The sequence below is a fragment of the Chaetodon auriga genome, chromosome 4 (assembly GCF_051107435.1).
Source record: "Chaetodon auriga isolate fChaAug3 chromosome 4, fChaAug3.hap1, whole genome shotgun sequence".
NCBI classification, from domain to species: Eukaryota; Metazoa; Chordata; class Actinopteri; order Chaetodontiformes; family Chaetodontidae; genus Chaetodon; species Chaetodon auriga.
In genome coordinates, this window is record NC_135077.1 from 7,177,175 (window position 1) to 7,202,921 (window position 25,747).

The 25,747-nt window shown below is 41.8% G+C and overlaps 1 protein-coding gene across 1 annotated transcript in view; it reads left to right on the top strand.

Moving 5' to 3' along the window:
* The window catches only part of sgcz (sarcoglycan zeta), a 318,295-nt gene that overhangs the window by 150,612 nt on the left and 141,936 nt on the right, over positions 1 to 25,747 (top strand). Inside the window, exon 2 of the mRNA XM_076728465.1 lies at positions 18,782 to 18,991. Coding sequence (XP_076584580.1) covers positions 18,782 to 18,991 — 210 coding nt within the window. The remainder of the gene's footprint in view (positions 1 to 18,781; positions 18,992 to 25,747) is intronic.

Sequence of the window (25,747 nt, forward strand, 5' to 3'; positions counted from 1 at the left end):
ATGAAAGAAAAGAAAACAGAGAAACAAGAAAAACAAAAACACCACAACAAAAAAAAAATCTCAACAGAGAAGGGTCAGAGGATAGAGGCCACAAAGGAAGTGAGGAGGCACAGATAGCAAATTCAGGATGTGGTGTGTGTGTGTGTGTGTGTGTGTGTGTGTGTGTATTGTCATTGTTGTTGTTGTTGTTGCAAGGGCACCAGATGCTCAGATGATGAATGGGTTGCTATCACAGCTCAGGCAATGTAGTGACACTGAGGACCTTAGATCACATGGCAGTCACACACACACACACACACACACACACACACACACACACACACGCACACACACACACACACACACACACACACACACGCGTGATGTTTTCATCACTTGTGGGGACATTACGTAGACTTACATTCAATTCCTGGAGACTTACCCTAACCATAACCACTATTTGCCTATTCCTAACCCTGTATCTAACCTAACCTAACCCGTAACCCTATCCTCAGTCTGCACCCTAAAATGTAATGATTTAAATTGTGGGGACCTGTATTTTGTCCCCACAAGCAAGGTGAGTCCCCACAATGTGACAGTGTAAACAGTTTTTTGTCCCCACAATGTGAGTAATACATGAGCACACACACACACACACACACAGTCGTTTTCCATCATTTTTTGGGACATTGCATAGACATAGATATGACAAGACATTGATTTCCTGGAGACATACCCTAACCACAGCCATAACCACCACTTGCCCTACCCTGAACCTCAACCCAAGTCTTCAACCTGAACTTTAATGATTGACATTATGGGGACCTGCATTTTGTCGCCATAAGGAAGGCGAGTCCCCACACACGGACACACACACACACACACACACACACACACACACACACACACACACACACACACTGCCTTGACAGAGCTGGAGTAGAGCTGAAGTTAGTTCTCATATTTCATCTTGGAGTCTGTTTTTCAGTCCTCAGACGTCTTTTTATATTTTCCTCAGTTTGTTTTTTCCTCCAGCTCTTTAGCTCTGATGTATCCTCTCTTCTTGTCTTCCCTTGTCTCCTCTCTTCACCTCTCCTCTCCTTCACTTTTCTCCTTTCGTCTTGACTTCTTGCCTGCTTTAACTTCATCTCCATACATCCTTCTTTCTTTCTGCCACTTGCCTTCAGCTTTTCTGTAGCCTTTATTTCTTTAATCACCTTCCAGCATGTCACAGCTTCCTTTTGCCTCTTCCTCATCTTCTTTCGACCTTGTGCCTCTTTTCTCCCGGCCTTTTCTTTTGTCCTCAGCTGTTCGTCTTTTTCTTTTTGCCTTCTCTATTTCTCCTCTCAGTTGGGGACCACTTTAATTAAAATCACTGACAATAAAGCTCTGCCAGACATAACGCTCATGCATACACACACACATTCACCTCCTGCATCTCTACAATGAGAGAAGCACGTCTCTTGACATACACACGGATGTCTAAATACACCCTCACACATTTATTTGTGTACCCTCATTGTGTGTGAGTGTATGTGTATGTGTGTGTGAGTGTGTGTCTATGTATTACTGTGTGTGTATGTATCAGTGTGTATTAAGTATGTGTGTGAGGCATAGAGGATATATTTTTTAATATATTTGAGAAAGAAGTAAAGTAGGAACTGGAATGTGGAGACAAGTGTGGATATTTCTGCTGTTTGTCAATGTCAAGGAGGGAGAAGGAGGTGGATGAAAAATGGGTGAGTAGAAAAGAAAAAGAGGATGAATGTAAAGTAACTCTGGAGTGTTCTAGTGCTTTCAGAGTCATTCTTGACTTTATTGACCCTAACTTTCAACCCGAGCTTCTGTATTCACCGGAAAGAAAATGAGATCCACAGAAAGAAAAGGTTTCATCTGTAATGTCTGCAATTTGTGCATTTACATTTCTCATGATCATATTACTGTAGAGTGACAGTAAACAGTAGGGCTGGGTGATCTATATCAAAAGATGACAGAAGCTTTGCCAGTGATATGAAACTTTACACACTGAAAGCGCACATTGCAGTTTTTCAAACAAAGTAGATTTTTGTGGATTTCTTCACGAGTGGCTCTCGTTGTTTATGCCACAGTGCAGCTCACTATCTTCCTCTGCCAGCCGTGGCTGTGTAATTATTTCTAACCTTTTGGCCTGACTGGGCCTGATCATGCTGTAGATACACACCTGGGACATTTGCTGCAACCCCACAGCTGAAACAGGAACACCTTGGTCATGTTCAGGGTCAACACTGCTCAAGTGGAATGTTAACCCCCTCTTGCATATGTGACTTTGTGTGTGTGTGTGTGTGTGTGTGTGTGTGTGTTCATGTCTTGCGAGTATCTTTTATCTATTTGTGCTTGTGTGAGAGGTGATTGGCGTCCATGATAAATCGCTTCCACCTCTCTCATCTACAAGTACCTCATTAGATTTGTCCTTTAACAAGCCAATCAAACAGCAGACTAATTAATAACTCATATCACCACAGTAACAGCAGGCAGAGGTCAAGCCTGCATGCTGGAAAAGAGGCATCTGTTTGTTGTTTTTAGAAACAGCTGTACAGGAGAACTTTTTCTTTAGCTCAGGTGAGGTGTAGATCTACAGGTATCCTGGTATCACCTGTAGTACAATTGTACAATTACCAAACTATGGTCTTAAAACAGGCTCATTCATGTGTGGCAGTTGCTACATGCTAACTGTTTACGGCATCAAGTGCACTCTTAAAAGTCGAAGGGACTGTGATAATCAGCAAATATTCTTATTAATTTATTTCAAAAGTAATTTTAAAGCAAAATTTGTCAATAATCTCACCCAAATATCTTTGGGTTTTGGACTGTTGGCCTGCCAAATAAAGCACACGATGACATCCCCTCGGGCTCTGAGAAACTGATTTGCTCATTGTTTTCTGATGTTTTATAGACCAACAGTTATTTTATTAATTGAACAAATAATTGTCAGATTAATGGATTACGAAAATAATTGTTAGCTGCAGCCCTAAATGATACTGCGTCGTTCAAAGGTAAGACAATTAAGTTACGGCAGCCTTGAAGCTAAGTGATAAGTGATTCATGATTTTAAATCTTCACAGTGTAATATTCTTTTTATTCAAGGGCAGCTGTTGATGAGAGACAGCACAGCTAATTACTGAGTAGCAGATGCATAAAGCTGCAAAGTGGATGTGCATCTTACATAAATCTGGCTTAATTATATCCATTTTATTGAGTTAATGAGCGCTTTATGTTTTCAGCTTAAGCAAGTCTAAACTGAAGGCCATAGAAGAATGGTAAAACAGAAACGTTCAATCCTCTTACTTTGGATAACGCCTGTCACCCTTTGTTTCTTTGTAATACATGCTGAAGTATTGGCATTGAAGATAATGATCAGGGAGGATCACCTTATAATCCATGTTCTCAGCAGGTAACGTTTAAGTTGAATTCAAGCTGCTTTCAGTGAAATTACTTATGAATCCCCTGATTAAGTACCTAGTTGTGTACCTTATTATGTTTGTCTGTGTATAACTTCAGATTTGAAGGTGATGGCTCAGTAAATAAGCCTCTATCCACGCTCGGGTTCTCCTGACCTCTGTTTTAGCTAATTTATTTCCATCCATCTGGCCATAGCCCCATGTCAGCTTTTAAAATGAGCAACTCAGCTCTGACTACTTTGCTGACACGCACACACACTAGCAACCCATGTAATGAGTACATGCAGCCAATGACTTTTTAGCAATGCCATTCATCAGTGTGTCTGTGTGTATGTGTGTGTGTGTGTGTGTGTGTGTGTGTGTGTGTGTGTGTGTGTGTGTGTCGTCCATGTCCTTCTAATCTGATGGACTATTCCCATACACTGTCAGTAAACAAGATCCAGTGCAAAAAAGCTTTAAGTCAAACTGGCTGGAAGCCATTACAGAGGCAGCGGCGAGGGTGCCCTTGAAGAAGACAGTATAGTGTGTGTGTGTGTGTGTGTGTGTGTGTGTGTGTGTGTGTGTGTGGGGACAAAGTGTACAAACATGTTGTAGACAAAAACACAAAGAAACACCTCGTCAAAGCTGTGCATTAGCACACACCACAACAAATGTTTGCTCTATTCAATGTATACACAAAGTAAGACAAACAAACAAAGGAGGAAGGAGAACACACCGAACCAACTGAACAGATGGACAGAGAGATGCGGAGTGAGCGAGTGAGCGTCCGACACAGACGACTTCAACAGATGTGTATTTAAATCCTTCATGTTCATTTACACTTGGATTTTATTAATGTTTGTCAAACATAGATAATTTACATATTGACAAAGAATTACACCAGTAAAGTCTGTGCTCTGGAAAGTAGACTGCTGATAGGTCCACGTGGGTGACAGGGATGAGGGACAGACTGTGCTGCAAGTTGTTTTTTTTAATGTGGAGTTTAATGTTGCATTTTAGTACCAAGTATTTTGACTTTGTTTGGTACATTACGATTCTAAAGGGAAATATTTCTATTTGCAAAGCGCATTTTACTGCTGTTTGTTTTGGGGCTAATTTTGAACTGGTTATTAATTTTTATTTGAACTGGCATTAAAATCTGATGAAAAGCCTCAAAATTAAAATTCGATTCCAGCAGGTTGGCCAGACAGAGCGAGAGAGAGAACATTTCAAAAGCAAATCAATGTAGGGCTGAAAAGGTAAACAGCAGATTCAAGGGCTGCGTCTGAATGAGCGCCAGCCCCACGCAGGCAATAAAAGATATGTGCGACGCACGTCCAGGCTTAAATCTGAGAAATCATTCAAAATAAGGTGGAATTTGAAGTTCACATGTTTGGAGGTTCTTCGCTGAAAAAAACTCTGAAGGAGACTTCCAAAAGCTTTTTTACAGATACTGTACATATTTCTATTTCGATTGCTGCGCTGACATTTGGACGACAAAAGAAAATGACTGATAGTACGTGATATTTCACTTTTTAGATATAAAACATTGTTGTGAAAAGCAGATCAAGGACAGAAGTTGGTTGGAGTCGTCGTTTTAAAGCCAAAGCATTTCAGAGAGGAGCTGAGAGATGTTTTTTGGATGCAGTATGGAAGGATACAAAGGCAGGGAAAGATAAAGAAATGAAAAGAGTGGGAGGCGTGAATTCCACGAGTCGCATGCAGTCAATTGGCTGTCTCACTGTTACTAATTTCCATATCTCCCAGGCCTTTTCTCTTTCTATCATCCCCTCTTTGTCAGCCAGTCTCTGCTCATTCAATTATACCGTGCAGGGCTCGAAGGTTGATATATGAGTGCTCCATAAGGGGACTTGGACGTGAGCGACTGCTGGACATACATCACACACATCACTCACACATACACTCTTTGGTCAAAACCATGAAAGGGTGCTTTGAGAAGGGCTGCTGGTCTCTGCCAACACACAACTCAATTAGGATAGAAGTCGGGAAGAGATGTAAGTAGAGCGAGTGATGGCAACAGAGATGTGAAGGGGGGGGGGGGGGGGGGGGGGGGGTGAGAAGAGAAGAGGGGAGTGGTGAAGGTAATGCTGAAGAGAGATAAAGTCAAAGTGGGTGGAGGAGGCTTCCTGCTAACACCGAAACATACACTGTGGTGGATGAAATATGTGCTCTGTACCTCCAGTTCAGTGTGTGAGATATTTTATATTTCTGTATATTTTAGTGTCAACAGCCTGTCATCATATTGAACTTACTTCACAGAGACTTCACAGAGGTTTTCAATGGGTTCCTTCCTTTAAACTCTTAAGGAGGAGGGCTGACAAAGTATAATAATCATTCTGATGATATAGAGGAATGTGGCGTGGCGTGTGGGGCGACGTCCACAAATGTTTGTGTGCGTCTAGGTGACGAGTCGTTTGCAGCATGCAGGTTAGATTCATGGCCAGAATCAAGCTGCATTTATATGGCATTTCTTTTAACCACTGTGACGCCAGGGTGTCGAGATACTCTTTTTAACTGTCAGTGTTTAGTAGTTTGGAAAACTTATCACATATTTAGTATTTGCGAATATGAAGACATGACCGCATACTGGGATAAAGTTCATCCAGTTTTAATGTTGTGTTACGGTTTTAAAAATGCTGTGTTTGCACGCGTGAATTTATTTCAAGAAAGTGAAACAAAGAGAGAGACATGCACGTGGCAAAGGAGTAAGACAGGGAAAAGAGAGGCACATACATAGTGTGTGTGTGTGTGTGTGTGTGTGTGTGTGTGTGTGTGTGTGTGTGTTTTAATGTGTGTTGGGGGTGCGGTGATGATGGAGGAGGCCAGCTCACTGAGCAGGGTCATAAAGCCTGTGTGCTGATTCTGTCACCAGGAAAGATTTACACACACACACACACACACACACACACACACAAGCACAGAAGACGCACTCACAGCACAAGTCCATCACATCTCTCACAGCGTGCCTGCCCTTGGAAATCGTCTGTCTCCCCCTCTCCTTGTGATTCCTCCCTGTATTTCCTTCTCTTAAGTGTCACTATCTCCTACACGCACACCACACATAAACACACACAGCCATCTATACCATTGTTCTACCCCCTAAGAAATAACACAGTTGGAGAGAGAGAAACGGTTATTTTCTCGTCCTTCTCTCAAAGTCACAGCGCTTATCTTCTCTACTGTAACCAACCACACGCACACACTCCTCAGTTTACTCCCGTTCTAGCTCTCGCTCCTCATCCTTTCTGCCAATCATCGCGTTCCCGATCTTCAAAAGTATGACGTCCCCCGTTGAAACACTGTCACCACATCACTAGCTTTATTTACACAGCGCTTTAGCGGAGTGAGGACTTCTTCTCCGCACCAAATGTTTTGTAATAGGCTTTCAATGCAAGAGTTGAGTGTGTGTGACAGCGGAGATACGAGTTGACATGTTTTTGTGGTTGGAAATGTGTTGCATAAGTTGGATAAAAAGGCCTGGATGTGGAAGGTTTTCTCAACGAAACCTCCAGAGTTGCATGTCTTGAATGAGTAACAGCAGAGTAGATGCGTCAGCATTCGAGAGATTTATGAACAGAAATCAGAAATTATTTTTATTTTTAGTTCCTTCAGAGCCTTTCCTTGTCTTGAATATGCTGCATGTTAAGCCATTTTCACAGGAGGTGAGGAGATAACTGAGGTCCCACAGTAATAATGAATTTCACACTTGCTGTTTTTCTCTTTGTAATAATCACATACAACCTGAAAAATGAACATGCACATATCCAATAGCTTAATGAACGTTTAATTGTGAAAATTTGTGCAAAATCTAAATATATATTTTATGAATGACACCCAGATTGTGTAGGAATTTACATCATGCGTATGTTTTACGTGGTGTAATTTGATGGTGCCCTCCTACACACCACATCCAGAAACAGCATAGTCACTCATTAGCTTTCATTTGACATCTCAAAGAGCTGCATAGCCAGCAAACTCTCTTTGCATGACGCTTTCCATCTATCTCTTCAAAAGGAGGAAAAAACCCGAGCTTAAGCCTGTTGTTTTTGTTGTTGTTGTTGTTGTTGTTGTTGTTGTTGTTGTTGGCGGTGTTTAACAGTGGCGGCTTTTTGATTGACATGTACTGACTCAGTGGGAGGCAGCGTGCCAGAGAGGAGGAAAGGCAGGGAGGGAGGCTGAGAAAAAGAAGTCAGCGATATTGGAAGAGCGAGAATGGGGCTGAAACAGAAGAGAGAGACGCAAACACAATGACAGAGAGGGAAACAGAGAGGAGCGAGAGAGAGAAAGTGCTCACCCCAGGAAGATTCTGCATCTATTCGAGGCAGCACTGAACAGCAGCGTTACTTTGCAGATCTTACTCAAACAAACTGACACTCTGCTATTATTTCACGCTCACACTGCACTGCATGTGTGCAGTATATGAACATATGATGTGCACAGGTGGATGCTGTGCCGCTGTGTCGTTTCACGCCTGTGTGTGATGTGCAGCAACCGGAGACTTGGCCTGACTGCCATACAGCACTGAGCCACTAAGAAACATATAAACAAGTGTTGTTGCGCAGGGGCCCGTTTCACAAAGCAGGTTTAGTGAAAACTCTGAGTTTGTTAAGCCTGAAATGAAGGAAACTCTGAGTTTTCCGTTTCACAAAGGGAGGTAACTCAAACCAGAGAAAGAGGGGTAACTCTAGCCTGTTTCACAGAGAGAGGTAACTTAAGCTCTCGTTCAGTTACCATAGTAACAGACTCTATGAACCTAACCTGGTCGGGACCAGGTTTTTCTCAATGAACCTCGAGTTTCTCTCTGTCTCCGCCCTCTCCGCACACGGTATTTGATTTCCTCATTCATTCGTCAGCAGGCGAGTTTTGGGATAACATAGTTCTGCCGTCTGTTATTTAAAAAAATCAGTCAGTAGGCACTTTTTTTCACTAACATGGCATGTCCTTTTTCCCGTGGATGAAGGTGCAGCATTAAATATTCGTCGGGAGATGGTTATCAGACCGCGCATAGATGTTCTGGCATTTCCAGACAATTATGTTTTTGAACGGTACCGTTCACGTCACAGTCCATCATCTACATACACAACCTAATCCATCTTTACATTTGCAACATTACCAGCCGGAGTCATGCTCTCACATCCCAGCAGATATTGTGTGTTGCGCTGCGTTTCTTTGCGCAGCATTATGTTGGTGATAAAACAACTACACAGTCAAACAGCCACTTAATATTTACCTTATAATATAACACATGATCAAAATGAGGTACCCCCATTAAATTATGCCGTGTCTTACCTGTTTGAACAATGTTTTTATGTTTCATCTTGAGCTGCTACCAAGTGCACTTCTCCCCCGCGGGATTGCACCTACATGAAATAAATTAATGAGCTACCATTCAAGCAGTTTTCCCCTGTAATATTATTGTGATTGCAAAGGACTACATTTAAACTTACGCATTGACCCGAGCAGCAATGTTCCCCCACGCCGCCCCCCTCTCTTGTGCAGCTGCAGCGGTGTTACACTTTTTTCTAAAAACATGCTCAAATTCGTCGTATGAGCGCATTAAGATTTCGAGTTCCAGTGGGGTAAAAAACGCAGCCCTCCTCTTCCCCGTCGCCATGGTGACTCGTTGAATCGGGGCTCCATTGATGTTGGCTTTTTATAGTCGTGGTGCACGCGCTTAACTCTGAGTTAACCTACTCTGAGTTGACTGAACTAACTCAAATCACCTGTTCTGAAACCGGAAACTCAGAGTTTCCTATCTCAGGCTAGATCAACTCAGGGTTCAGGATTAGACTCGGAGTTTGTTGAACCTCCTTTGTGAAACGGGCCCCTGGTCTGTCAGTTTGTGAACATTTGGAAAAGTGTTAACAGTAAACGCTGCTCAGCACTACAGAGAGCTACGGAGCTGTCCGTGGTGCTGAAATACTGCCGTGAACCACCACTGGTTATGTTAGGAAGCATTCATCAGTTCAAACAAGTGCTACAAAGTAATGCCCACTAAAGACATAAAAGTAACTACAATGAATATTTAGTTTGAACAGAGTCGCCAAAGTTTCAGCATGTGATCTTATTATTTTCCTCTTTTCTTCTCTTCTCTTTCTTCTGTCTCAGTGTACTCTGAGGTGGTCTCAGAAGTAGAAAGAGATACCCATAGAACATATTATTATTAATGTTCAACAGTAGAAATGTCATGGTGTGTTATGATGAATAGGTCTTGAGCGTGTGGGGAAACCACTGAGTCTTTACCTGCTACAAATGAACAGGAGAGAAGCATGATAAATGTCAAGCCTGCTTAACTAGAATGCATAGCCACAGCCCATCCAGGTAGTGGAGGTGCGCAGTCCAACCATCAGTCTCACTTTATTCCTGCTGGCATTACAAAAATGTCATTGCTTAGTAATTTACAGGCAGATGATAGTGGATACTGCAGAACCGACTGTGTAAACTTGCATTGTAAGGCTGTAGGTGTAGTGATATCATTATTTTGTCAGCGTGGCTGATAAACTATGTCTTCTCAGATATTTAAGACAAAAGTGCACTTTTACATAAGATGATGAGCTATTTGTGTGTCTTCATTTTGATTTTGAAAGAACACTTTAACGCAGAGCTCACACAGATTTGCTGGTGGGCACAGGATTGTTCATGCTTAGCTCTACCTCTCTAATGAAACTCAAATTGAATCTAAAACGCGGCTCTTTTGTCCACCAATTGTGTTGTTTGCTAAACTTTTCCATCTGATAGCGGGTCTTGGAAAGTGGATAGCAGTTTTCAACCATCAATTTGTCACCAATTTAGAGCAACCGAGCAGTTTAAACAGTGTTTATCCTTCAACTACCTACTAAGGCAAAGATCCTTTATAGCAGGATGAAATGACAGCTGGTCCATAGTGGGGAAACTTCCCGACTGACCAGGTTGGGGACCAATGCATGCAGTGAACCTGTCAATCAAACAACATCAGGATCTCTAATTTTCCTTTGCTTTATCTGCTTTTTTCTCGGTCTTTATACTGTATCGCTCTCTCATATGGCCTCTCATTTTCCCTCTCCGTTTCCATCATCCACTAATTAGTCTCGTGGGTCCTGAAAAAAATGAAAGACATCATTGGATGGAGATAAGTCTAGACAGAGACAAATGAGAACAACTTTTCACTCCGGAGCCTCTATAAATAGAGACGGTAGTAGAAAGCAGCCCCTTTAGCACCAAAGCAGAGCTGCAACAAACACCAACATCAGATGAACAGGAGCGCACACTGATGAAGGAGGCTGCGCTCTTCAGTGCAGTTTGTTTGTTTAAGCAAACAACTTGGTTTAATTTAAACATGAAAGCTGTTTTTTCTCTGACCTTAGCCAAGTGGTGCTTGCCCAAACCATATTGGAGGAGGAGATCAGAAATGCTCATATGGATTGCCTGGATCACACAAGTCGAGGCTTCACTGTAACGTGTGTTCTCCGACTGAAAGTCACGAAGGCGGCCGTACCACTCCAAACCAAACCAAGCCCACCCAAGACGAGCGTACCACGGGTCATGAAGGGACTTCTCCTCTGTCGACTACAGTGTCACACACATCGCAAGTTGTTTATATAGTCGGCTGTAGTGTTTTTGGCTTAGTTATATTTTTTTGTGTGTGTGTGTGTGTGTGTGTGTGTGTGTGTGTGGGAGAGAGAGAGAGAGGAAGAGAGAGAGTAAGTGTTGTCCTTTTAAGTCTTCTCTTTTTACACTAGGCCTGCAGCAGAACCTCGTAAATCTGTTTGAATAGTGACTGCCTCACTGCACAGGAGCCCTGTTTGTGTGTGTGCATCTGTGTGTGTGTGTGTGTGTGTGTGCATCTGTGTGTATTCAAGTGCGTACGCATGGTTTGTTTGCCCATGTTCCTGTGTGTTTACTGGTGCATGTGGGTGCAGTGTGATTTTGTCTGTCTATATGTGTGTTTGCTTGTTGCTTGCGCGGATTTTTTGTGGGCATCCGTGTTCGAGTCTCTCGGACTCTGTGTGTGTGTGTGTGTGTGTATGTGTGTGTGTGTGTGTGTGTGTGTGAATGTGTGTGATCCATCCACTGACTGAACACCTGAGTGCCCACAGTGACAGAGAGGGATGGCAGGCTGTCCAAACCAACAACCTACAGCCAACACAGAGCGCTCCCAATTCGGTTGGCTTAGTGTTTTATCACACTGGCTCAAACACAGTCACACACACACACACACACACACACACACACACACACACACACGAAAAACAAATGTACATGCATGAATACAACTGTTTGTTGCATGTTGGAAGTATTTGACATGAAATCCCTCGCTGAGTTTCCTGTCATACACCTGCTGCCCATGCAGTGTTGCAACTATTTTTATTTGTGTGTTTTAACATTAATTTGACCCAGAGATCAGACTGTTTCTATATATAACAATGCAGCAAGATATGAAACATTTCAATGTAGAATTTTCCAAAGTGTGATTACAAATGATTACAAATCCCTCACTAAGAAAGCAAAATAGTAACAGTTAATATTTAGAGAGGTAAATAATGTCATGCAAGGGGTATTTTTAATTTTTCATACCAAATAATGTAACAATTTGAATAAAGTTTTTAAAATCTAAATTATTATAAATGGGAATCAAAAGCAAACCAAAAAAGCAGGCGTATGGAGGGTGCATTACACAGATGAGATGGACAGAAAGGATCAAACAGAACACACGCACAATACACACTAGAGCTGAGATGAGCTCCGAGTGGTCTCCTCCTCTATGCCGTGCACTCGAATACAATTATGGAAAATTATAATGTGTTCTATGTTTTTATTTTTTTTATGAGGTCTTATTTAGAAAACCACTGTTGTTTTTCCACATAGATCCATCACTGAAATTAATAACTATTGTGAAAAATACATGAGTTTTGCATGGGTGCCTTATTTCCACTTAAAGTAATAATCCATCAACAGAAGTTGTAGCGGCTGAAGTCGCCATGGCCATGACATGTCACAGAAACGACCTCACTGTCTGACTGACAGGACATTGAAACAAGTAACTCCGAATTCTCCAGAAAATGCTTCATTAGTCTGTCTCACCACTGTGTAAACATAGAAAAATGACAAGGATTAATGACATACTGGCATGACTGAACCGTCTAAATCATGTTTATAGTTGTTATTTTTGCCTCATTTAGTTGCTACTCACACAGACTTAAATTAAAGTAACTACAAGGAGCTTGCGTTGATTTTGACAGTACTGTTTCCCAGAGTGAAGACTGAAATTCCCATGAGCACCACCGCCTCGTGTCGTGAGGATCTTGATCTGCTGCTTGTGAGCGAGTGAAAGAAAGAGGCAACTTATTTTTAATCCAATTGTCTTTTATAAACAGCTGTTTGCTGGTTGCGTAGCGGCATGGTAATGAATCTATTTTTGGCTATGTAAGACGAAGACTTAAGACTGCGGAAAGTTATCAGCATTCCCTCTCATGTCTTTATAATAATAAGTCAACAGCAAGATGTAGCTCGATGCTGGCGATAATAAAGAAAAAAATGACTGTGGATGCGCTCCTGTGTGGCACTGAGAGGACAGTATGGGCAACAAACTTTTCTTCTGTTTCGTTGTCCCACCTCACAGCAGCAACCTCAGCATCCCTCCTCCTCCTCTTCGCCATGTTTACCTGACTGCGCCCTGGAGAGAGCACCTGATTAGTCAACGCTCAGGAACGCGTTGTGGGAGATGTCACAGTAGGCGTGTCGAGACAAAAAGATTCTGACAAGTTAGACTTTGTGTCTGGGTGTAATGGGGTTTCCCAGACGCTGCACAAGAGGTTGTTTAGCATGTCAGGCTACACGGGGAGAGACACGCGATGTCATTCATAATCGGCCACAACAACTGTCTCAAAATCGGGCTATATTTGTGTAGTCTGATCGCCGGCATTACTGTAATTTATGACTAAAATAGACAGATTATATACCCGTCTAGGAGGGAGCGAACCAATTCAGGATCAGTTTTGAATCCTTTCAAATCCTGCAGTTCTGTCCATCAGTTGAAGGACCGGCCAAGCGCTCGGCGGTTGACTCTGCTTCCTCTTAACTGGCCAACGTGCATCATATAGAGGCATCGATATTACGTTGAGGGTGTTTCAGAAGAATTACCTCAAATTAAGAGATTGTGAGTGATAAGTGTGAGAAGTAGAGCACTTGTTGCATGGGAGTGGAGGTGCCAAATTACTTTGAATAGCTGAGAAAATCCTTGATCTTGAAGGAAAATTTCTCAATAACATTCTAGCAAATAGTGTGATGATAAGAAAGAAGAGTCTGAGCTGTTTGTTAGGTTTATTTTCTACCAAACTATTTCCAGCCACTTAATAAGTATAGAGTTGAGTAGTGAGCAACATCCAGCCCTCATTACTCATAACAGAAGGAACATTGCTACTTTATTTATAAGCAGTACTCCCAAGGTGCAGTAATTTATCACATCATTTATTACATTGCTTTCTCAGTAGCTGAAATTTGGGTCTACATTCTCTCCATCCTTACAAAACGAGGCAGGCTGATTTTTTTCTTAGCTGTAATCTCTCTCTCTCTCCGTCTGTTTAATCTATTGTTTCCTGTCTCTCCCGTATATTGAAGTACTGTCACATAATGGTGAGAATGACTAAAGCCGTGGGATTCTAGGATTATAGCTCAATACTACCTGCATCTTCTGTGATTTACAGAAAAGAAGAACAGATTCAAAGCAACAATATTGGATACATTTTTGGCTTCATGCTCCTCAGATATACGAATATCATGCTCAGTCTTAAAAAACCCACAGTGCTTGATCCTTCCTACTCATCTATGTGTAGTCCTTGGGAGCTTGCATTAAAGAGGGACACAGAAAGAGAAACAGAGAGAGAGAGAGAGAATGTCAAGGCCATCAGAAGTGGAGTGATATTGAAGCGGTGGTATTGATTGAGTATAAGCAGATGAGAGGAGAGCCGGGCCTTGTGGTGCTGGCTGACAGATACATTGGATTGCCCTCAGCACTTCATATATAGCAGCAGCACCAATCAGCCGTGCACGCACACTAATTACACTTTGATACGGATTTCAGCCATGAGACGGAATCTTGAGTCGTCTGACTTTCTGTCTGTCTGGCCATCGTTGTATTCATTACCCACCCATGCGTCCACAGCGAAATCCATCCATATCCACCCGTCTGTCAATTTATCAAGCCTTCACATACATTATCAGGCAGCACACGTGTCTGTGTGTTCCCACTCTCCGCCTTCATTTGCGATGTCCACCGAACTGAATCTGACTTGACATACACTTCACATCCTACATGCATTACCATTCATTTAGTTACATAATGAGAGAGGATGACACCGAGCATCAGCGTCAGAGCTTTCTGAAATGCCTCTTACCGGATGTGCTGAGAAGCTCCGCTTTACATCAACAGAGGAAATAGCCACGGAAGTGCGGACACAGCAGGAGGCTGAAACTGAACTTATAATCAAGTTTTACAGCTGTATATTTGCCATCATCATAATGATATCCTGAGTCATATTGCTTACAGCCTGAAGCAAAACACTGAGCTCTTGTACACTGCAAAGAAACCCAGTGATCCCTGTCATATCTGAAGAAACTGAGTGATTCCCTGTTTGTCGTAATGAAGTTGGAAAGCATTCTTCTTTGTGAAATGAGGCCGCTTGAAAGTTGAAAGACAGTTTTGAGTTATATCTCTTCTCCTCTCACCTCCTGTTATTAGCTCATACTAAAGTGATGCTGTTTATTTTGAGCTTCTCTTTGGTGGGCGGTTATGGGGGGTTGATAAGTCACATGTATGGACCACGACAATATTTCTCTCTCTTATTAATTTATTAATTTTGATGTTCACTGTAACCAGTCATGAAGTAAAAGGTAAACCCTTAAGTCCTGGTTCTGCTGGGATCATTGTTGATCATTGAGCCCAGTGGAAATTATACTGCAATGGTAACCATGGTGACGTGGCTCTCGTAGCTCTTGTTTTTATGACTGTCAAGACAGTATGTTGTTAATAAAGTTAGGTCATGCTGTGCAGAGCCTACAGGCTTTGGTGCACCATGGGATTGATTGATGACTCTGTTGTCAGTTCAATCTAAGAAATGCACTGGAAGAGAGAGGGAGGGAGGGAGGGAGGGATGAGTGTGAGACAGAAGAAGGGAGGGAGGGAAAGGGAGAAAACAAATGGATTGATTAAGAACAGAGAGCGTTAAAAAAAGGAAGAAATGAAGTGAGTGAGGAAGGCAGACTGTGAAGAACGTGGAAATGAAGAGAAGAATGAAGTTAGTAAGTTTGCAAAATTAGATATACATAATACATTTCCATAAGATAATGAGATACAATAAATGTCAAATGTACAAAATCTGTCTATTCTGTCCCCAGTACCACAGAGGATGAGTAGATCCAGAATGCCTACATTTCCATAAGATACCATAAGTGTCATAGAGTACATGAGAGTACAAAGTACATGAATTTCCTCAGTGTCAAGAAAAAAGTAGAAAAAAAGTAAATGTTAGAAGGAAGAGGACACCATACAAAAAGCTTCAAATCTGAATTAAGAGGGAAGGAAGTGACAGAAAAGTTTGAGAAATGAAAGCAGTAAATGATGCCAAATGATGAAAGATGCAGGAAAGAACAATGGAGGCAAAGGAAGAAAGAGAGGACAGAGCCAAGGGAAGGAGTGAGATCAAAGGAAAGTCTGACAAAGGGCAGCGAGTGTGGCGTTTTCTGTGACAAAGGGCTGTGAGAAAAACTATGACAAATATGATATTCGCAAGTGGGCAACTGTGTGGGAGGAGAAAAGCAGTTGAATTGATAACTGTGCATGGCTGTGACTGAAATGAGACACAAACATACACACACAAGACAAAGAATCAGTCAGACGCTCACAGCTAATCACTGAGTCAATGAGTGATTGAGAAATTTGGAAGTGACACTGAATTGTGTCATTCAGCATCACATTCGGACGGGAAAAAAAAAAAAAAAAAAGCTGGAAACAAGTTCGGGTTTTCATATTGGTTCATTGGCTGATTCACATTCTTGCCCTTGAGAAATATGCATAAACTGACACACACACACACACACACACACACACAGACATGTGTGCATGTATTGATCCCTGCTGTTGATACATGCAGGACTGAAATGATTAGCATTCCAGGGCACCACAGAAAAGTCCAGCACACACATGGCAAAGATAACAGCACACAGGTACACGCGCTCTGCTATTGATTCAGTGTGGATGCTGAATGCTGAGATAAAATGATCAGCTGCCCATTCCAATGCCCTGTTCCACAGCAGTGCCCTGCTATCGATTCACGCGCATTGTATCTGCACAGAGTGAACAGATGCACGGAAAAGCTAAACAGACGAAGCAGCTGAGAATTCTGCAGGATCATTTCTTCTCATTGAAAAGAGAAAACGTCATTCATTCATTAGCCCACTTGACGAACATTAAGCCTTTTCCACTTGGCATTAATATGCGTCTCATACCCAGCTTGTGCCCAGATAGAAATTGATTGGATTGCGTTTAGACCAAATATTGGATCCGTGTTTGGTGTGCACAATAGAAGTAGCTTCATTTTCCCTTTTCCAAAAAATCAGATTGTGATATCTATCATGTCCTTTCATCACCTTCTTTAAATCTGATATTACACGTTGTGTTTATCTTGTTCTTGCACTGCTAAAGTTTAGTTAAACACAAACTCATTAAATTCACTCCTAATGCAGCCAAACGTATTTCTATGCACCTCTGGAGATGTTTTTGGTTGATCAGTTATTCATTGCATCTTGGGTGCATTTCCACCTGGATTTGATGTATTTTTGCTCTGTCACGCTTATCACAGTTCAGTCACTCCGTATCTCTGTTAATTCAGGTGGAAAATGGCTCCTCGAGTGCAAAGGAAAACACACCATCTCACTGTAGGACTGGTCATGCTGGTGTTGTTGGAGGGAGATCATCAGCTTTTAGTTGATTTTTCTGGGATTTTTCACATCGAAGGATGGAGTGGGTTTACTGTGAGATGCTGAAACTGATTGAAATCAGTACATCTTTATCCTTAATGAGGATGGGGGAATGTAAAGGTTGAGCAACACCTTCAGTATCAATCCCCATATTAAGCAAACGTGGAATTTGCTAAGTTTTGAAGCTGTTAATTCATTGTCCTAACATCAACTTCACACGACCTTGAGCTTTACTTTGTTGTGTATGACAAACAGGACCCATGTGGAGGCACAGATTACAGGTTGATACTAGTGTCTGAGACTGCCCCACCAAAAAAAAAAAAAAGAAAAAGAAAAAAAAACTTGAACAGTCCAAGTCTGCATTTTCTTTTCTTTTCTTTTTTTCCCCTGTGGACGCAGCAGGAGTCAGCATTTTTGATTCCCATCAAGGCTGGCTGGTATCATCATGTGAGACTACATGGTGAAAAAGCACTGCGGGGAGGGGGAGTCAAGTCGTTGAGGTGTTAAGGTCATGCAGCCTCAGCAAATAAAGACATAATGTGTGAGTGAGAGAGAGAGAGACTGATAAAGAGAGAGAGAGGTGCCGAAGTGAGATAGGAGGAGTGAATTACGGAGAGAGAGGGGAGAGAGAGAGAGAGGAAATTTGGGGTAGAGAGAGCAATAAAAAGAGCGTGAGAGGGAGTTAGAGAGTCAGAGATGGACAGAGATAACAGTGCCTTGCAGCCAGTGTCCATATCTCTGCCACCAATGACTTCTCTTGCTGCACTACAACTAATGGACTTTGTCCTCCTCTGCTGTCTTATCTTCCCCCTCTCTCTCTCTTTCTCTCTCTCTCCTTCCTATCTCTTACTACTCGATGCCCTGCTATCTCTCCACTTTACCACTCCTCCTCTATCTCATTTTTATCATGCCTTCCCTCTATCTTCCTCTCTCCTTTTCTGTGTTGTTCTGTTTTTTTCTCTTTATCCTCACCTGCTTCCATCCTCCAGACAACCAGGACCAAAACCTCCAAACCTCGCCCTCTCCTCTCTCTCCGACTTATCCTTGTCTGCAATGCATGGATGGAAAAAGGGGGAATTAACACTGTTTCTGTCTTCATTCTTTCATTTTCTCCTTAAAGATGTCTGTCGAGCATCATGCAGAGCAGAGGCTTACAGATTTTCACTCAAAATGAAAAGACACGTAGTGAGATATTAAAAGAATTGAAGAACTGTTTTGTACAAATGGCAGCAATTTTAGTGACTCCAGGGTCTGAATTGAGAATTAATAAATGATAAATTTCAGGTATTCACTCAAAATCAGTACACAGTGTTGTCGAGATTGATTCCTCAAAATAGAAATGTAAAAATCTAAAATGTCTTAGAAAAATGAGTGAGGCTGACATATGTTCTTCATATATGTGTCCCTCTCAGATGACCCAGGAGCAGTATATCCTTGCGGCGCAGCCCAACCCGCTCCACCAGCGGGGTGCATCAGTGTGCGGCGCCCAGGTTTACCCCGCAGTGGGAATCTACGGCTGGAGGAAGAGATGCTTGTACTTCTTCATCCTCCTCCTCCTCGTCACCATGATCGTCAACCTGGCGCTGACCATCTGGATTCTCAAAGTCATGAACTTCACTCCGGTAAGAGACGTGGCTGTTTGAGTCATGAACATGCCAGAGTGTTATATGGTTATGTGTTTATGTGGGCGTTTATGTGCGAAAGCTATACGATGTGGTTGAAAAGGTTTGCTGTAATGTAACACAACATGAGAGTGATGATAAAATCAACGGGAGCGTGACTCTGGGGGTGTGTGTGTGCGCACATGCACACACACACAGACACACCTGTGTAGACTAAAGTCTCACCAATATGTCAAGTGGATGATCTCATCCAATTCCAAGTGTCCACTACAGATGAATAAAGTTACACATGATTAGTTCAGTTGTCAATGATTTGTAATTCAAAACTTCACATTCATTTAAATCAGATTCAGTTTCAGCAGTGATGTTTGCAAGTATGAACTAATGTGTTTTCCCTGCCTTTCCTCCTCTTCATGTTATTATTCTCATGGATTTGTTTTTGTGCACCCATTCAACAGTGTGTTTCTCGATTTAATATAATCCCTCCGTGTGTTATTATCTTGTCCAAATTAAGATGTACATTACAAAATGATATTTCTCCAGTACTTTTTCCAACACGGGGATGTTACACATTGTTCTTACTCGGACTGCTTTGCTCTGCTATTTAAAGTCTCCAGTGGCCTTGGTTAGCATAGCTTTTAGCCTATGATTAGCTGCCTCTCGTGGATGTGTGAACTATTTCTTGCAACAGGCAGAAGTAATGTAACATATTTTAACTTTGGAAGGAAGAAGCTCATGTTCTGTTTCCTACTGACAAGTTTTTATTTTCTAATATATGTATATATATTTTAACCTCGTCTGCCATCTTTTCCTAACCTTAACCAACCCACTTTATTGTCTGAATGTTTATCGTTGGAGGGTGATGGGATTACTTTTTGCACCGTATGTTTCATACAGTCTGTGTTGCTGTGGAAGGCAATGACAGGACTTACTGTATGTGTTGTTTAGTGTGGTGGTCTTGGTTAAGGCTGATGGTTACAGGGCCTCTGCAGTGCCATCATGGAGCAGCTCTCTGTGAAACACTTAAATCAGCTGACTCGGTCCAAATGTTCAAAACTCACCTCAAAACTTGTTCTTATTCATTGGATTTTCAATGTGGCTGACATGCTTTTTTATACTCTGTTGCTCTTATTTCGTGATTTTGACAATGTCCTTGTTTTCATTATGTTTAGTTCATGCTCTTGATGTCGTGGCTGCACCTCCTTTCTCCCTACTTCGCAAGCACCATTTTGGAAAGCACTTTGATACACAATGGTTTTGTGCTTTTAAAAGTACATTTGACTTGACTGAAAGGGAAAAGAGCAGTAACATCCACTGGAAAAGTGTTCATTTTAAATACACTAAACATGGTAACTACAGGCCCTTATTAATAAAATAATATTTTATCTCTCTCTCGTCAGTGCTCGCCTCCATATAATACATCTCGTTTCAACCTAGGCTTTCTGAGCATGTCATCCAGGGGTTACAGCACCCACACATCTAATATCCCATATTGCCTTGGGGCTCAAGGAACTTCACTGTGATAGGATATATGCAAATGAGGCAGAATCTGACCCCTGCCAATCTCTGGTAAAGCCTTCCCACATCATGTCTTATGTCTCAATAAAGTATAAGACAGGTTGAGGGAAAAGGGAGGGGAGCTGAATACGCCTAGGGGGAGGCAGCCGGTACTAAGCATGAAAGAGAAGAAGATATTTCAGAGGCTATATACTGATGTGTGAAAAACAAGACAGTATGAGAAAATAGGGGGAGTTTAAAAAAAGAAAAAGATAAAAGTGCATGAATAGAAGTACAGAAGGTAGGCAGAAAAAGAGTTTTTATTTTACTTTGAGTGAATATGATACATGAAAAATAAAGTATGATATGTTTCCCTAATCTTAAACAAGCAGTTTGCACCAAATAGACTAAGAATAGAATAGAATAAGGCAATCAGTAATGAAGGACACAATCTGAGTAGCATCACATTTCCCCCAAAATGTGTTTTCGCTACTGCAAAAAAAAAGTTGCATGTACACATATTTATCCATTTTAGGACCACAATATTGTAGAAGACACGATGATGCTGAAAAAACATGCACTTAACCTTCTTCTGGGCCCTGTTTTCTGTCAGCTGTCAGGCTTTAGACTGATCTTCAAATAAGTCCTGTGCAGATTAATATCCTTTGTGTTATCTTGCCACATCGCCCCTTCAGCCACCGAGCTATTAACCGAGTCTCAAGCAGTGCCACATGATGGAGCTTGAAAGAGAGTAGCTGACGGAGTAGAGATCAGCATGGTTGACAGAGAAGGGAAAACAAAACAAAACAAAAGAAAAAAAGCTGTCAGATGGGCAGATAAAGATTGGATTGTTATGAGCTGGAGGACGGAAGGGCATGTGGTGGGGACCATGGGTTGAAGAAGAGAGTGATGAATATAGAAAGGAAGATATGGAGCTGAGTGAGTGTCTGTCTACATGTGGTTAAAATGTACTGTGTGACCATCCGCAGCCTACACACACCCTCTCCCTCCTGTCCTCTAACTCTGAGGTCCTCAGAGACCAGGAGAGATGTCTGTTTCACTGCCAAGTCAGTGGATGATGACTTGACAGAGACAGTCAGAGTTTGAGAGTCGAACACTTCGTCATGACACCTTCACAGCAGCTGCTCCACTTCAGAGGTTGGGCTGTGTTGTGTGTCTATGCATCTGATCAGTTAAAATTCATACAAAGACAATGATGGCGGAGAGGAACCATGATGTCCACGAGCACTCCATGTGGCAGACACTGAATCCTATGAGACCATGAAGTATATACCATACCTAAACTCAAGCGACTCCACGCCTCATAGTTTGCAGCTACATAAAACCTTTGCACTATGTTATCAGACAGCAATAGAAGATATTTATGCGAGAAGCAATATCCCATTATAGCTCTGAGTCTCAGAAATTCCCAAAGTCGATACAACAGTCACAACACTGTGAGGTGCTCCAGGTGTCAAGTGAAAAAGGGAAGCAAGTGCTTATTTAAACTTAATTAAACAAGCATTAGTTAAAACTATCACCAGCCAAAAATAATGCATTTTTTGTTGTACTTTTGATCCCACTGAGACCCAACACACAGAAGCTTCAGCAAAATGTCACTTAACTAATGATAATTAGCATTTCAAGGAATGTTTACAGCTGTGTTTGACTGCATTAAGATGTAAAATGGACCTGAAAAAATAAGTGAAGATCACAAGAATAAGAATGGTGGTGTTCCCTAAAATACTTCACCTATGGAGCCAAGCGGGTGAAGTGTTAATGATCAATCAGAAATCAGTCACATTCACATTCAATCACATTTTTAAACAGTGGGAAAGCATACTTTCACACACGCTGTTCTAGCTTCAGATTTGCACATGCAGATCAAACAACTGGAGACACAAAGCAGTGGGCCTTTTATCACATCTTGAATAACACGATATATAGTTAAGTTCATTGGAGACCTCTGACTGAGACTTTACAAAAGAATACAAAAAGGCAGGCTGTCTCTCGCCTTCCAGTCCCACTGGCTGTATGCTTGGGATCAGCGTGTGATCAACATATTCAGCTCCAGTTAGGCGTTGTGGCGTCGTGAAGTGAAATGGTTTCATCCGAGGTGTCACTCGTGTCCGTTGTAGGACATTGCATGAAATAATTTTTTGCGCTGCTCGTTGCTGTTTTCCAGCTTCACGCCTCTGACACAGGGAGCAGATTGAGTAGCAGGTTTCCATCAGAAAGGTGCTTTCTGTGTGTGAGCACTTCCATATCTGAGCACTGCACAAGGCTCATTGTTATTAGCAGTCTGAACACTGAATAATGAATGTAAAGGCAGAGAACATTAAAACTAAAATCTCTCACACACAAGCACAAATGCAGAACTGCGCTTCCCTTCTTCATCAGTTCTCATTTCAAAGCCGGCAATGGGGAGTTGCTTCTTCTGCAATAGTCATTTCCGTCGCCACCATTCATATCACGTCTAAAGTATAATGAAGGCCTCTCTCAAACTTTTTTGTTTTGTTTGGAGTTGCCAGATGCGATTCTCATTGTGATGGTGTGCAGAGAAAAAGAGATTTGCTTTTGAAGAGACAGCTTTGGCAGTAAATTGGAGAGGAGGGAATTGTGGGGATAGGAGTTTACGTGTGTGTGTGTGTGTGTGTGTGTGTGTGTGTGTGTGTGTGTGTTTGTGTGTGTGTGAGAGAGAGAGAGAGAGAGAGAAAGCAAGAGAGAGAGGGAAACTGAGAGAGTATATGTGTATGTGCCAGCAATTATTTAGCAATCGTTCATGCTGATGTGTGTGTGTGTGTGTGTGTGTGTGTGTGTGTGTGTGTGTGTGTGTGTGTGTGTGTGTGTGTGTGTGTGTGTGTGTGTGTGTCCTCCCCTGAGTCCTTTGAGCATTCACCGCAGAGAAATTCAATTTCAGTTGTCACTCACCAATCAGTCTGCCTAATTCCTGGTCTGGACGAGACTATGGTGTGTGTGTGTGTGTGTGTGTGTGTGTGTTAGCATCGGAGTGTGCAATGTGTATTTGTCACCTTAATACCTGCTCAATACCCGATGTTTTGCCTCCTCATAACACGGTTTGCAGTGTGCTGCTCTGCATCCTGGCGTAACGGTCTCTTACAATGTGTGCACAGACTTTTGAAACGCTCCGCGTGCACGCCGGAGTCATAAACCAGATGTGATTCATCAACATTCAGAATTGCATTTACACTACAATGAATTCTGCCTCCACTAACACAATATGGCTGTCAAATTTCCCCAAGTGCTAACAATAACACAGCAGTATCTGTCTTTATAGTGAGATCTAAACTGTAAGATTCCTGTGTTTCACTTTGTGCACTTTTAATCCTTAACTACATGAAGCTTATAAACACCATCTAAACATGATAAATGCTTCAAGAATAACAATAAAACTGCCAGTGCTCTGTAATTTATTTCAGTATTCTTACACTTAGATGACAATGGCAAACATTTGCTGGCAGTGTGTAAAGTGTGCTTTCTTATTTTTAAATACTGACTGGCTGCCAACCAGTGGGGGCACACAATAAAACTTTATTCTTGTGGCACTTTTCAGATCAGAGTTACAGGGTGCTTTAAAGAGGATAAGACAGCAATTGGAAGATCAATAAAAATGACCAACATTAATTAGAAATGGGATTATGGCTGCATAAAATAGGGTTGCAAAAAGGGAAATACAACAGGAGTAAAACAGGAACAAACACATTTGGCTTATGAGTAGCTCATAAAAGTGAGGCAACAGAGACAGACGCAGTCAGTGTTTGTGAGCACAGGTCAGTGTCTGCAGAGCGGGGGTCCAGGTTAATCTCGACATTCTTAATGACGTCCCACAGCTTTCTGTAAAAATGAGCAATAGTTTAGATCTACTCTTGAATTTCTTTTTGTCTTAAGCCTCATATGCCATGTTTGTTCAAGTACAGTGAGATAAGACATGCATGGGTATCAATGTTCTTGCTTTCTGTGGCAAAGTATAAGCACAGGAAGTAGAGTGGAAGAGGAGGTTATAAGCATCAACAGTATTATTTTACAAGTTAGAAATCACTGATGAGTTAGTGTAGGTCTGGCACCTTTTTCTACCTGCCTGCCCATCAGATTGCTTCATGCTCACGTCCCCACACCTTGTTAATGTGCAAAAAAAAAAAAAAAGCCGAAACAATTTAATTGAGTACAGTTTTAACTAGCTTACGGTTTTGTTACATAAAAGCAAGTGCCAGTACTGAGCTGTATATAAAGACATTATGATGCTTTATGCCGAAGGAGATTAAAGGGAAGAGGATTAAAGGGAGCATTTACTCAGTGCTGTTTAGCAAGCGATTGGAATTTGTCAGATAGAGCAAATAGGTAAATAGGTACATGATCTCAATTAATGGGATGGATTGCTCTTTGTTGTCACAGCTGCTCCAGTGATTCATGTTCAACACATATATGTATTTTTTCCTGAAAATCTTGCACGGTGTATCTTTAAGTTTCTTTACAAATAAACTAATCTGAGTGATCTGTGTGGTAGAGAGAGACAGAGGTGAGCAGGGAGGATGCTGAGTGATGCATGGAAGAAGACAAATAGGAAAAAGGAGGGAGAGGGAGTGGTGGCAGTGAGTGTGTGTGTGTGTGTGTGTGTGTGTGTGTGTGTGTGTGTGTGTGTGGTTTAAATAGAGTGTCCAATCATCCACGCTCAGCTTCTCCCTCCTGTCCTCTGCCTCTTGGGCCCTCGGGGACTTGAAGAGGTGTCTGTTTCACTGCCTCATGGAGTGGAAATGAGTGGATGATGGGCTGGCATAGACAGACGGATTGTGGAGTTTGATGTGGGGCTGTGTGAGTGTTACTGTGTTCATCAAGGCGCCGTCACCTTCACTATCTTCCAGTTCATGGGCCCTTCAAACCAACAGTCTGCGAGCTGATGTTTTGTTGTATCTTTACATTGGTTAAATAGTCAGATTTGATTTTTGACCCCCAATTCATCTACTTTTTTTTTTTTGTTCCTATACATAGGAAGATAACGGATCCCTGTTTAAGTTCAACTGGTGACTTAAATTCATCAGTACCTGAAATTGCATGATTTAATAACCATATCAAACCCTGCTGTTCAAATCTTGCATTTTGTCCATTATTGATAACATCGGGTTATTTATTGTACACAACAGGAAAATATGTATTCTACATTACTGTGTGCTTAATGTGAGGTCACTGATGAATTTGAGAGCAACAAAAAAAAAAAAAGCTGTTGTAATTTAAATGCTCATA